At 41.5% G+C, this 14,258-nt stretch overlaps 1 protein-coding gene across 1 annotated transcript in view; it reads right to left on the bottom strand.

Annotated features, from left to right (window-relative positions):
• Nucleotides 1-61: 61 nt before the first annotated feature.
• zgc:85932 (uncharacterized protein LOC405875 homolog) overlaps nt 62-14,258 on the bottom strand; it is a 41,851-nt gene continuing 27,654 nt past the window's right edge. The window contains exons 12-20 of the mRNA XM_061828597.1: nt 12,252-12,297; nt 12,065-12,139; nt 11,927-11,987; nt 10,464-10,528; nt 8,661-8,729; nt 8,509-8,587; nt 4,633-4,749; nt 3,015-3,073; nt 62-2,943 (exon numbers count right to left, since the gene is read on the bottom strand). Coding sequence (XP_061684581.1) covers nt 2,917-2,943; nt 3,015-3,073; nt 4,633-4,749; nt 8,509-8,587; nt 8,661-8,729; nt 10,464-10,528; nt 11,927-11,987; nt 12,065-12,139; nt 12,252-12,297 — 598 coding nt within the window. The 3' untranslated portion in view covers nt 62-2,916. The remainder of the gene's footprint in view (nt 2,944-3,014; nt 3,074-4,632; nt 4,750-8,508; nt 8,588-8,660; nt 8,730-10,463; nt 10,529-11,926; nt 11,988-12,064; nt 12,140-12,251; nt 12,298-14,258) is intronic.

The following is a 14,258-nucleotide window of genomic DNA, read 5'->3' as shown; positions in this document are numbered from 1 at the left end:
TTATGGAAATATTATAGCATTGGACAGGTTTCCAATTACTCCATCTTGTGTGCCATAGAGGTCAGAGAACACAGGTGATACATATTCAGGTACTTGCTAAAACTTGATTTTCGGTTTGTTTGTGTAGGTGCTCAAATTAGTCAGTTTAGTGGTTCTTCAATTTTTACTCCTAATACCCCCTACAAAAGGTTTATTTCTCAAAGTAGTAAACCACAATGACCAACATTAAGGTTGCGTAGTAGGCTGTAGTGTTAAAAAAAAACAGCTTTTTTATTCCAAAAAGTACATTTTACATCATAATCCACAGTAACATTCTTGACAGTTTGAAGATGAAAAATGTGTTAAAATAGGAAAATTAAAAAAAAAAACGGGAAAAGGCCATTCTAAAATAATAACTATTAAAATGTATTGGGCCTCACAGTTACATTTGTACCTAAATAAGTTTGAAAGCAGTTCTTAAACATTAAATGTTTATTTGGTTATAATTATATTTTATTATGCAATATTTTACAATTCTAATAGTAGAATAAAGGTGTATTTAAAACACATTTTCTAGAAAATATTAAGTAATTGTTAAATTTTAGTTTGGGATCTAAATTATTTTCTTCTCTTTTTTTATTTTATAATGTATTATAACACAAATTGACAACTCACAAAATAAAAATACTTGCTTGGATAGAAATGATGTTTATGTTCTATCTTTATGTTTTGAATAAGAATGCAGAATAAAAAATAAAATGTTTGTTTTATTTCATTTGCATTTATTTTATTTTTTTCTATAACACGTTATTTTGTATGAATGTTTTCTCTTTCTGTATTCGGATAGCAAGTGCTATATAATAATGCATTGTAACCCTAACCCTAATGTACTGTATTTACTACATGACACACTAATCTGTATTATCTGAAAAGCAGTGTCTCTCTTTGTCTCTATCCATGCAAGTAAATAAGTCGTCTTTGGGGAATCAAAACATGACAGGAATGAATAGTTTACTATAACTCACAAAAATGTTTGGGTTCTCTTCAATGCTTTTCATTCAAAGGCAAGCTCTTTAGTTTGTAGTGTGCATTTTGGGGTTTTTTTCCCCCCCTGTTTTATTATACTGTAGTATTGTTTCTTCCGGAGCTGAATGCATATTGTTGTAACCTTTGAACCAGTGTCTGAAAGTATAAAAGCGGTGATAGAAATCTTTTTCTGTCTGACAAGTCTTCTTGCCAGGGGGAAAAAAAAAAGATTGTAGACATCCGGCTCCCCCTGGTGGAGATTGAAAATGTGTTTGCTGTGGCACAAACTGCATTGCAACCGGTCTGCCATGTATGAAAATGTACACAAATATTTGCTGTCATTTAATTTCTATAGATCTGAACTTCATATCTCACATGCAATGCTACTCATTATTCTTTCTTTTCATTCATACCAGTTTAATATTACAAACAGTATTATGTTTTCAGTGTAAATGGTTCTCACTCCACTGCATACTAGTTTGTGATCCATGGAAACAAGTTGTTGCAATGCTTCGATCATCTGTACATCTGTTCCCAGTATATAATTTACACAGGTGTATTTGTCACTACGCTGCATACTATTTTTACGGCATGGAATGTCAGAAGTTTTGATGTCCATTCACGTATCTATATAACTTACTAATATATTGTCACTCCACTGCAGACTATTCATTGATGCGTTTCTCCTGTTTCGCTGCATGAACTGCTGCTGACTATTATTGTTTACGACACACGTCTGTACTGTAAGGTTTTTGTTTTCATTTATAGCAGTCACTCTCCTACTGAATTTGGATGCTGCTGTTTGATTGTTTTTGGTTGACATACAATGCTGCTGATTAGTATGCCATCCATGACTGTATAGTGTTCTTTTAAGAAAACACAAGGTCTTGTCACAGTCCTGAAACCTTTGGTCAGGAATAACGGTGTGTATGAACATGCATGTTCGTGTGTGAGACAGACAGACAAACAGAGAGAAAAAAAGGAGAAAGAGACAAGAGCCTGACCTCAACTGGTAGGCCAGTTCCGACTGTCTCCGTCCATCAGCATCACCGCAACATACTAATTTGGACATATATTGAGGATTTATTCTGAGGTCATAAATTTTTTTTCACGTGACTTCCTCACTGGACATGTCATTAGGTACACCTAAGGCATGGTATGTCCTCCACTGGTTGCAAGCCAATCGCAGCGCATATAGAAACAAACAACCATTCACACTAACGATCACACCTAAGGGCAATTTAGTCACGATTAAAAACAAAACTAGTAATTATTCAGTTTGTTCATTATTTGAAAATTTTGCCCCCAAAGCCAGTTGACCTTCACAACAAGAAATTTGGTATACGTGTCCATCGTGAGTAGACACACAGAAAATGTCTTAAGAGGCCATGCCTGAAAATACGCAGAACAGAACTTCAAAGACATTAAGCTATATTTGAAACATGAGTACCAGACAACCGAACAATGCAAAATTGCAGCTTGCATGTTCCTATGTGTGGCGAACCTAACAAAAAAGGTGGAGAGACAGGAAGTGTGGCTGATGTTTGATGCCCTAAAATGGTAGTGTGAGTTGACACAGCAGTAGCACAACAGGATGTCGCCATCTCTCGCTCTCTCTCTCTCTCTCTCTCTCTCTCTCTGTCACACACACACACACACACACACACACACAAACACACAACGAGATATAATTATACAGACATACTAAAAACTATCATAATAAAACAAAGTCACATTTATAAAAAATAATCAGGATCGTCGAAGAATAAGCAACCATGTTTCAATCACGACATGAACAATAAAAACTGTGCTTCAAGCATGTTTCTGTCAGCGTAGCTACAATGTACAATTATAACATAAACATCACACATGCAGAACAAACACTGGAGGATATCCTGGGACTCTTCTACCTCAGTTGTAAATGGTCATGTGGAGCCACTGAAACACAACACAATTACTTGTTTTCAAGCTGTCAAAAGTTGAATCAAAATCCCAGAGTGTTGACGTACTTGTCTGTAATTAAGCGAGATGCAGCCCATTCCCACGAGGTCATACGCGTGAAATTTGTCTGCCAGGGCCATCCAAAAAAAAAAAAAAAAAAGGATTCAGTTGGCATTTTACTAGACGAAATGTACAAGTCAATACACTATATGGACAAAAGAACTAGGACAATAAAGCAAGTAAGTTTCTTTTGGCTTGTTCCGTTAGGGGTTGCCACAGTGTGTCATGTTTTTCCATCTAAGCCTATCTCGTGCATCTTCCGCTCTAACACAAACAATCCTTATGTCCTCCCTCACAACATCCATCAACCTTTTCTTTGGTCTTCCTCTTGTTCTTTTGCCTGGCAGCTAGAACCTCAGCACCCTTCTACCAATATACTCACTCTCTCGCCTTTGAACATGTCTTCTTCCTTACCACACTCACCATTGCTCTGTATTGTTGACCCAAGTATTTGAAGTCGTCCACCCTCGCTATCTCTCCTCCCTGGAGCGTCACTCTTCCTCCTCTGCCCCTCTCATTCACGGACATATAGTCTGTCTTACTTTGGCTAATCTTCATTCCTCTCCTTTTGCCGCCTGCTCCCTGCTTTCTCTGCAGATCACAATATCATCTGCAAACATCATGGTCCAAGGGGAATCCAGTCTAACTTTGTTTGTCAGCCTTTACCGCAAAAAGGAAGGGGCTCAGCGCGGATCCCTGATGCAGTCTCACCTCCACCTTAAATTTTTATGACACACCTACAGCACATCTCACCGCTGTAATGCTGCCCTCGTACATGTCCTGTATTATTCTAACATATTTCTCTGCCACACCAGACTTGCATATGCAGTACCACAGTTCCTCTCTTGGTACTTTGTCATGGGCTTTCTCTATGTCTACAAAGACACAATGTAGCTCCTTCTGACCTTCTCTGTACTTTTCCACGAGCATTCTCAAGGCAAATAGTGCATCTGTGGTACTCTTTCTAGGCATGAAACCATGCTGTTGCTCCCAGATACTTACCTCTGTCCTGAGTCTAGCCTCCACTACTCTTTCCCATAACTTCATTGTGTAGCTCATCCTCTTTATTCCTCTATAGTTTCCACAGCTCTGAACATCACCTTTGTTCTTAATAAATGAGGACTAGCACACTTTTCCTCCATTCTTCTGGCATCTTCTCTCCCGCTAGTATTCTATTGAATAAGTTGGTCAAAAACTCCACAGCCACCTCTCCAAATTGCTTCCATACCTCCACTGGTATGTCATCAGGACCAACTGTCTTTCCATTTTTCATTCTGTTCAGTGTCTTTCTAACTACCCCCTTAATAATCATTGTCACTTCGTGGTCATTCACGCTTGCCTCTCCTACTCTACCTTCGCTCCCATTTTCTTCATTCATTAACTTCTCAAAGTACTCTTTCCATCTACTTAGCACACTACTGGCACCAGTCAACATATGTCCATCGTTAGCCTTGATCACCTTTACTTGCTGCACATCCTTCCCATCTGTATCCCTCTGTCTGACCAACCTGTAGAGATCTTTCTTTCTTTCTTTCTTTCAACCATAATTACCATAATTAATTGTTAAGAGCTGTGTCCTACTACTTTTGTCCATATAGTGTCCCCTTTGAGTTCCCATGCCCTTACGGATCATGCTCTCCAGTTTCATGACAAGGTACAGGAAGCCCGGGTAGCTGATGGTCATGTCCGGCTCTGTGTACCTCAGGCCCACCAGCTGCATCACCAGGTCATCTACCACAATGCCTATGGGCAACAGGATAGAAAGAAAAAAAAAGATATTAAGCATGTGTCCTGCACTAGTATCGCTTCAGGGTGAGTCTTTTATCATACACTTTACACTTTACATATAATCAAAGTCTGACCTTATAGAATTGACTTAGGCTTTGTCTAGTTCTAATTTGTCAGGAATCAAAAGAATCAGAATCAGCTTTATTGGCCAAGCGTGTAAAAACACAAGGAATTTTTATGCGGCAGTCGGTGCTGCCCTGGTACAACATTCAGACCAAACAACAAAGTAACAAGAACAAGGGACAAGAGACATTTGTGTTTATAGGAACTATTCCTTATGAGTCACAGATTTGCAAGCGCTTCTTCATTTAAAACTGGTAAGAAATAGGAGTGTTAACGTCCCATATTGCGTTAAGCTTGTACAAAGTGCCTTTACCAGTTCGCGGATCCCGTGATAGGCCAGTACAATGTCAATTATGCAAAGGGATCATTTTAAAGTGACGAATCGTGTGACAGTCTACAAGATATATTACTAATAGTAATACTGATTGGACCAGCAGGATATGAGTGTGTGTTTCCCAACAATGGCACAAGGCACAAAATAGTGGTTCGCTGATCAATAATTTAATCACTTAATTACCAGAGGGGAAAAAAATATTTGAATGCCTGCTAGTTTTGACTCGCATTGATCTGTTGCGCTTTCTCGACGGAAGGAGCTGTAAGAACTGGTGGCCAGGATGTGGAGGATCCGAAAGGTTCCTGGCAGCTCTGGACCTAGTTCGTGTTGCGTGCAAGTCTTCAATAGTGGATATAGTGGTGCCGACAATCCGTTAAGTGGTTTTGATTGTCCGTTGCAGTCGGAGTTTGTCCTTTTTTGTGGTGGCCCCGAACCAGCCTGTGATAGAGGTACACAGTACTGATCGGATAACCGCTGTGTAAAATTGTCTGAGCAGCTCTTGTGACAGGCCGTGCTTCATCAGAAGCCACAAGATGTCAATCCTTTTCTGGTCCTCTGAGATTGTAATTCCTAAGAACTTGAAGGTCTCGACGGTTGACACAAGACAGTTGGACAGGTTCAGGGGCAGCTGTGGTGAAGGATGCCTCCTTAAATCCAAAATCATCTCTACAGTCTCTAGAGTGTTCAACGCCAGGTTATGTTGACCACACCAAAGCTCCAGTCTCGCCACTTTCTGTCAATATGCAGACTCATCGCAGTCTTTGATGAGGCCGGTGACTGTGGTGTCACGAGGCACTGAGCTGGAGAAGTTTGAAAGAGAGGAGTTTTGGGATGACGCTGTTAAACGCAGAGCTAAAGTCAACGAACAGGATCCTCGCTGTTGAGATGTTCACGGATGAAGTGCAGACCCATGTTGACGGCATCATCCGCAGACCTGTTAGCTTGATAGGCAAACTGCAGTGGGTCCAGCTGGGGACCTATGACGCTCTTGAGGTGGTCCAGCACAAAGCGTTCAAAGGACTTCATGACCACAGATGTCAGGGCAACAGGCCTGTAGTCATTAAGACCTGAGACTTCTGCTTTTTTGGGGACCGGTATAATGGTGGCACGTTTGAACCAGGTTGAGACTTTACACAGTTCTAGAGACCTATTGAAAATCTTTATGAAGACCAGAGCAAGTTGGTCTGCGCAGACTTTGAGGCAGGATAGGGACACAAGGTCTGGGTCAGATGCTTTGTTAATCTTTTGTTGTTTGAAGATCTGTCTAATTTCCCTTTCATGGATGTTAAATGGTGGAGTGAAAGGTGGTGCGGCTTGGTGGGTGCGTGGTGTGGAAGTGTCTATGTCGAATCTGCAGTAAAAGCTATTTAGGTCGTCGCCCTTGTTTTCTACTGGGGGGGAACGTCGCCTGTAATCTGTGGCAAACTGATATGGAGTCATTAGCACCGAGATGTTTTTCCAGTTTAACTGCATTGTCCCTCTTTGCAATGTCAGCTGGTTTCTAGTGCGATTGCAGAGGGCCATCTCCCCACTACGATATGCAATCTCTTTAGCCTGGAGGAGTTGCCTAAGTCGAGCTGAAAACCACGGCTTGTTGTTATAGAACATGCAAAAAGTTTTTGTTGGTACACACACCTCCTCACAGAAACTAACATACGTGGTAACAATATCCGTGGATTCATCTAGGCTGCACGCTGAATTTTCAAAGACACTACAGTCTGTGCAGTCAAAGCAGCTTTGAAGTTCTAATTTTGCCTCATTGCTCCACTTTTAAATAGACAAACAGACTGAATCTAAAGCAGCAATCAGCAACTTTAAATACTGTGCTCAAAAAGCCATTTGGATCATCTCCCACAGGGAAAAAAACAACACGGGTATTTTTACCCTTGTGTATAAAAAGTATAGTGTGTTAAATTTATAGAATCAACGAAATGCTACAGAGCGCATTATTTTTGCACTTACACTTGGTTGAATTATATTCAAATAAAATATTCAAGCTCCCCTCTGGAGCCTGGAGGTGGTCTCGAAAGCGAGCGTCTGGTAGCGGACCTACATCCATGGGTTCGGCCGGGCAAAGCCTGAAAGGGTAACGTGGGTCCTCCTTCCCATGGCCTCACCACCTGTGGAAGGGGCCATATGTGTCGGGTGCAATGCGAGCTGCTTGGTGGCCGAAAGGAGAGACCCAGGCAATTCGATCCCTCGCTACAGAAGCTGGCTCTAGGGACATGGAATGTCAGCTCTCTGGCAGGGAAGTAGCCTGAGCGTGCGTGAAGTGGAGAAATTTCAACTAGATAAAGTTGGGCTCATCTCCACACGGTTTGGGTTCAGGTACCAGGCCTCTTGTGAGGGGTTGGACTCTGTTCCACACTGGAGTTGCCCACGGTGAGCGGTGCCAAGCCCTTGGGGGTGGATGAAATTCGGCCAGAGTTCCTAAAAGCTCTGGATGGTGTGGAGCAGTCCTGGTTGACACGCCTCTGCAACATCGCATGGACATTGGGGACAGTGCCTCTAGATTGGCAGACTGGAGTTGTGATCCCCCTTTTTAAGAAGGGGGACCAGACTGTGTGTTCCAACTACAGGCGGATCACACTCCTCAGCATCTCTGGTAAGGTCTAGTCAGGAGTGGTGGAGGGGAGGGTCCGTTGGGACATTGGCTCTCAGATTCATGAGGAGCAATGTGGTTTTCGTCCTGGTCCGACGTCCTGTCCGAATCTCCTGATGTGGGCTATTCGGTCCTGTACGACCAGTGTCAGAGTTTCGTCTGCATTGCCGGCAGTAAGTTGGACTTATTTCCAGTGAGGGTTGAACTCCACCAAGGCTGCCCTCTGTCACCAATTCTATTCATGACTTTTATGGATAGAATTTCAAGGCGCAGCTGAGGTGTGTGTGTGTATGGGGGAGGGTTGAATGTTACACGAGGACCATAATGTTTAAATTTAAAATGACATTTGAAAGAGGAAAGAACTAAATTACTTATTTTTGCCAATACTTTTACAGAGAGTCGTAGCAGTAGGATGAAAAAGCTAAATGTGGCTCTGGACCCATGGGTTGCGAACACCTGATCTAGAATAAGTTTGCCTTTGAAGTATGTGGAAACGGTCAAAATCACCATAAATAGCAAATGTCCTGCATGTTTTCAGGCATGGCTTTTCGGAACTTTTTTATTGTTTACTCTTCATAAACATGTCAGCCAAATTTCATATGGTTACTCTAAATTAAACAGGATTTAGTGGCAGAATAGTATTATTTGTCACCATCTACAGTTCAGACAAGAAACTATAAACTGAAGAAAATCTTTCGTTAGCCTTCAGTTGTACCTGCAGCCTTTAGAGCAGGGGCAACTTCCTTATACTCCAGACACTGTGACTTGTCCTTGTCGTGAACCAGAAAGATGTCCTGTCAGGAGGTCAAAGAGTGTTTTAGAGGCACAAATACATGCACATAGTATTTAAATAAAACCTTAATTTACCGTCCACGTCCGGATCTTGTCCCAGAGTGCTTGGAACTCCAGCCAAGTTAACTGAGCGATGCCCTGACTCTGAAGGGAGCACTGGTGTCAAGGACATTTTCAAATGAAATGACATTTGGCCTGGAAGCTAACAAGGAAGTTGACATGGTAGAGCAGGGGTCAGGAAACTTTTCGACTGAGCGAGCCATAAATGGCAAATATTTTAAAACAATTTCAAAAGAGCCATGCAATATTTTAAAAACTTACAGGTGTATTCCTGCATTTATGATGACCGATACTTTTAAAGTACAATAAGTCTCTGAATTATTTTCAATAACATTGTTATGATGATGCTAACCAATGCATACAAAAGTACTTCTTACCATTAATGTGACATCTGGTGCTGCCTGGTTTTGCTGATGGGTTAATAGTCTGTTTCATACAGATTAAGCTTCACGTAGGTGTTACTTCCATCCATTAATCGTGAATGTAATTCAATTTGATTTGCCATCATGATGGTGCGATGGTGAACGGTTCTTGCCAACAAAGGCGTCTTTTATTCGTTTGATTATTTTGTCTTCATGCAAAGTTGTCAAAATGTTTATTGGCAACGTCGAGTCCGAATGCCTTGTCATACTCCCCATCTGTGAATTTAAACACACAGCAAAACCCTCCATCTCCAAAAAGGCTGTCGATTCTTGTTGAAAACTTCATGTCTCATCATATTTTTTTCTTTGAACAACCTTTGTCAAAAGTGTTTCCATAATTACTTGTTCCAACCGGATCAGCGTTCCACCCTTCTGCGCCTGCACACGTCTACTGCCAACACCAAACTACGGCAACCCCACGAAGACAAACTGTCTTTGAGTCATTTGCGTTGCCCGCACAACAGAAATCACATGTACAGAATGTCATTATTAGGGCTCTGGAAGTTATATGCAACCATCAAAAGAACCAGGTATGGCTCGTGAGCCATATGTGCCCGACCCCTGTGGTAGAGGGTTAGGAGCTTGGGGTTTAGGATTTAGGTTAGCGTTTTTCCATACGAAAGGAAATGATTACCCCTGCTTCCATAATCAAAACCCAAATTCTAAAATAAACAAGGATCTGGAAGTTGAACATTCTAAAAATGACAATTTTCAAAATGCTGCCACAATTGCAGACAGTTGACCACATCCGCCTCTCAGAGGACTGGGTTTAAAATCCCAACCCGACGTGTTGACTTTGCATGTTCTCCCCATGCCTGTGTGAGTTTCTCAGCGTACTCTGGTTTCCTTGCACATCCCAAAAAACATGTGGACCATGTTCATCAAAGATTCTAAATTGCCCGTACGTGAGAGTGTGAATGCTTGTTTGTTTCTATGTGCCCTGCGACTGACTAGCGATCAATTCAGGGTGTACCCCGCCTCTCGCCCGATGATAGCTGGGATAGGCTCCAGCACGCATGCCACTGAAAGATGAATGAACAATCTCCAAAATCAGAACCCAAGACCTACACTTGACACTAAACAATGTTATAACCAAAGAGTTGCCCAAATTCCACATTCTGAAAGCAATATAGAAAATAACCACCAACAAAAAATTGGCAGTGCAATCTAATAAATGCCTAGAAAGAATAAGCAATACAGAAATGGGAAGAATGAATAGAAATACAGCAGCCGATATTCCGATTTATACTAGTTAAAAATTACCACCAGGTGTAATTTCCTATACAGTTATTTTCATTGTCCAATTTTCACCTAAACTATAATTTCTGAATTTGACCAAGACCCAAGAGAGAATATCTAATACACTGTGTGAGTATGTCACTGTCTTCAAGGATACATCCATGAGTACTACCAAACTTTTGCAGTGTTCCAGGGCCAAGTGCTTCTCACTACCTGCCAACACTGAACACAATGATGACATTTACTACCAAATAAAACAAGCACACAACATATTTCAAAGACATGCATAACACGCTTTAGACGTACACTCATGCGCGCGTGCACACATGCAGACACACACATATACATTGAGAGACTGGTTAATACATAATAAACCCCAATGGGGACATAGCCTCATGCCAAAATTTAGGAAATCAGTTTGAATTGTTAATAGTGAGCAATGGCAAAAGTGCATTAATAACGCCACCAGATGAAGCGGTTACTCTTCATAACAGCCCTTCTTCTTTGCATTATCATTCAATAAGGATTACTAATTTATTATTTATTTATGTAATAAATAATATTGAGGGGAAAAAAACCATTTTTTCTTGTAACTTGAATAGTTGAAGAAGCTTTTATCCTTAACTGCTGATTTCAAAAGTAGTTATCCATCAAGTATCCCCTCATCTCTAACCTCTTGTTCACCATGCTGTCTAGTGTCGTAGCAAAGCTTTGAAAACCTATCCAAATGGATCCGTGTATCGTACAGGATATCGAGTGAAATGGAAAAACAGAGGATTCATTAAACTGGTGAAGGCAGCCTTTGCATTTGGTAGTAGCTTAACCCTTTCCATCTATAACACCCACAGATGCACCCCACCTTGTAATACAATGATGTGATGCTAAATCTGGAAATGGTGGGGCCCAAGATCTACAACTGACCACTCTAAAACTTTTACTCCTGCAAAATAATAAAATTTCCAAACAATCTACAGTAATCTTATTACTAGTACATTTTTCCTCCCAGTAACTGTGAAGGAATATGGCGGCACGATGGATGACAGGTTAGCACATTTCCCTCATAGTTCTGAAGATCAGGGTTCAAATCCCAGCCCAGCCTCTGTGGCGTTTTCATGTTCTCCCTATGCCAGTGAGATTTCGCCTCATATTCCAAAAACATTAAATTGATTGAAGACTCCAAATTGCTCATAGATGTGAGTGTAAATTGTTGTTGTTTATATATTAACCCTGCAATTGGATAGCGACCAGTTCAGGGTGTAGCCTGCCTCTTTCAAAAAGAAAGCTGGCATAGGCTCCAGCATGCCCGTGACACATGTGAGGATAAGCAGTACAGAAAATGGATGGATGGGTGGATGGAAGGAAAGGTAAACACTTCTGTTGCTTCCCAAGCCTCTCAATGTGTTAGGGGAATTTCGCAAAACCGAGATTAGAGTGTGAAGCTGAACACCAGACACTACTAAAATACCTAATGTATGTGACGTCAGAATGCCATGTGACTGTGTGTTTCTTTGGGTTCTGGGTAAAAGCCGCATGCAGTTAAATTCTATTCTGTTATAGCTCTAGTTGTACAATATCTCTGCATGAAATTGACTATTGCATAAGTGACATCATAGTACTAACCTCCTCCCTGGATGGCCTCAGTCAGCAAATTGTGAAGGTGATGCGGTTTGCAGAATCCTCTCTGTTGACATTAAATACAACTAACTATGAAACACAAAAGCATTCAAATAACTTCTAAGTGACTGCTTATTTTTGGACCTTGTTGCAGTGCTTCTTAAATAGCTGCCTCATGCCTTTAAGCGATGGGAGAGCTTCCTGATGCGGATAATGAGGCTGTCGGTACAAAGAAATAAAGTCAGAAGCAATTTTCATAATTTCTATGAAAATTGAATGTAATGTTAACGTGGCTAAAGCCTTTCATTGTAAAAAAAAGTGCATAAATTACCGGTATTAGGGAAGTCAGGTCATCTGTCGCCGGGCCTTGAGTTCGGCTGGAAATACACAATGGACAATTTGGGTATGAGATAAACGACACAAAAAAATGAATAGATAGTTCCCTGACAGTGCCAATCAAAAGCCAGGATTATTATTTTTGTAAAGGCAGGATTTTTGTTTTGAAGTACATTGTTAGGGGTAGGCGTTGGCATCACAGTTCTGAGGTCCCGCCTGTGTGGAGTTTGCATGTCTCCCTGTGACTGCGTGGGTTTTCTCCGGGCAGTCTGGTTTCCTCCCACATCCCAAAAACATGCAAAATTAATTGGACACTCTAAATTGTCCCTTGGTGTGATTGTGAGTGCGGCTGTTTGTCTCGATGTGCCCTGTGATTGGGTGGCAACCAGTTCTGGGTGTACCCTGCCTCTTGCCCGATAATAGCTGGGATAGGCTCCAATACTCCCCGCGACCCTCATGAGAATAAGAGGCTAAGAAAATGGATGGATGGATGGATGGATGGATGGATCTTGGGGGTACCTAATGAATTAGCCATTGAGTGTACAGTCAAGTGATTTAATGCAGTGTAAAAAGTAAAAGTTTTTAAAAAGTTTTATCTGAAGAATTTTGAATTTAATTTTAATGAAATTTAAAAACCCCTCAAATTAAATCCAACTGTAAAATAATTACTACATTTACGTGCCTCCAAGGCACGCAGCGTGGGTTTAGTTTCCACTCTCAGTGATGGTGGGAGAGCGAGTGTTTATCTCTCTAAGCAGTATCTGGCCTGCGACTCACTGGTGAACATTTGTGGGGGTAGTCGACTGGGATAGGCTCCAGCTCCCATGACACACGAGCATAACCCATAAGCAGTTAGAAAATGGATGGCGGGAATTACATTATTTTTAAATGAAAAATGTAAAAATCTGCAGCAAAAAAAAAAAAAAAAAGTAATTCCTTTGTGTCAATAACATGAAACCAATTTTAGTAATTTTACCAAGTTGTGCAAATTAAACCAAAGAAGTAACTCCATTATGGCTAGGTATCTTCGGGCAAGAAGTGGGGTATACCTTGAAGTGGTCGCTAGCCAATCAGAGGTAATGGCCCTGTCACACCATGACGCTCTGCTCAGCGTTCTATAGTGTTTGAGGAAACGTTGGTAGTCGCCCACGGTCGCCGGGATAGCACCAGAAGAGCGTTGTTTGAACGTGAGTGAACGTCAATGATCACTGGGAATCGGGGGAGAACCCCGGTCTGGAAAAAAAGTTTTGAACATACACAAAAGTTTTCACCGAGACCACCGTTCATCAACGTTTAATTTTAAACGCTGCAGAACGTTCAAGAACGTCCGTGGAACGTTTTACTAACGTTCGCCGAGCGTTACACGCGTTTGGCTATCGTTAGTCAGTCGTTACTGTAGTGTTACTTGGTTGTTACTTAATCGTTTGCTTTGCAGTGAACGACTCACTGGTGACCTGTCAACGACCACTGAACAATCCCTAGCGCGCACAGCATGTATCTAAAGTCAAACGAACGTTCTTTGGCGTCCATTGAGCGTCATTCGAGCGTTTCCCGAACGTCCATGCATATGGGTATATAAACCGATGCTTTGCATTCTAACTTGCAGCGCGAGTTGCTGTAGTCCGCACCCCACCTTTTTTCGCCTAGGCGGCATGATGCTAACTGTTCGAACTCACGAGAACAACTGAAGTGAGTATGAAATTTCCAACGTTTTCATTACCGTTCCACTGTAAAAATTACACGCCAGCAAAACGGTATTCTGTCGTTATTCACCCGTATAGTCACACGCTCAACACGCTCGTCTAACGTTGACAAATCGCTCGTCGCGCGCCAGTGACACGTTAGCACACGCTAAATGGTTTTTAGGGGTATCTTATTTGGTTGCTGTTACACACTTCTCGTGCGTTAGACACACGTTAAGTCATGCATTAGACTCACGTTAATCACACGCCAGATGTGTCATCCGCGTTTGAGAACGTTGAAAAATAGAACGATTGAAATG

The sequence above is a fragment of the Syngnathoides biaculeatus genome, chromosome 8 (assembly GCF_019802595.1).
Source record: "Syngnathoides biaculeatus isolate LvHL_M chromosome 8, ASM1980259v1, whole genome shotgun sequence".
Taxonomy (NCBI): domain Eukaryota; kingdom Metazoa; phylum Chordata; class Actinopteri; order Syngnathiformes; family Syngnathidae; genus Syngnathoides; species Syngnathoides biaculeatus.
This window is presented reverse-complemented; position numbering and strand designations above follow the sequence as displayed.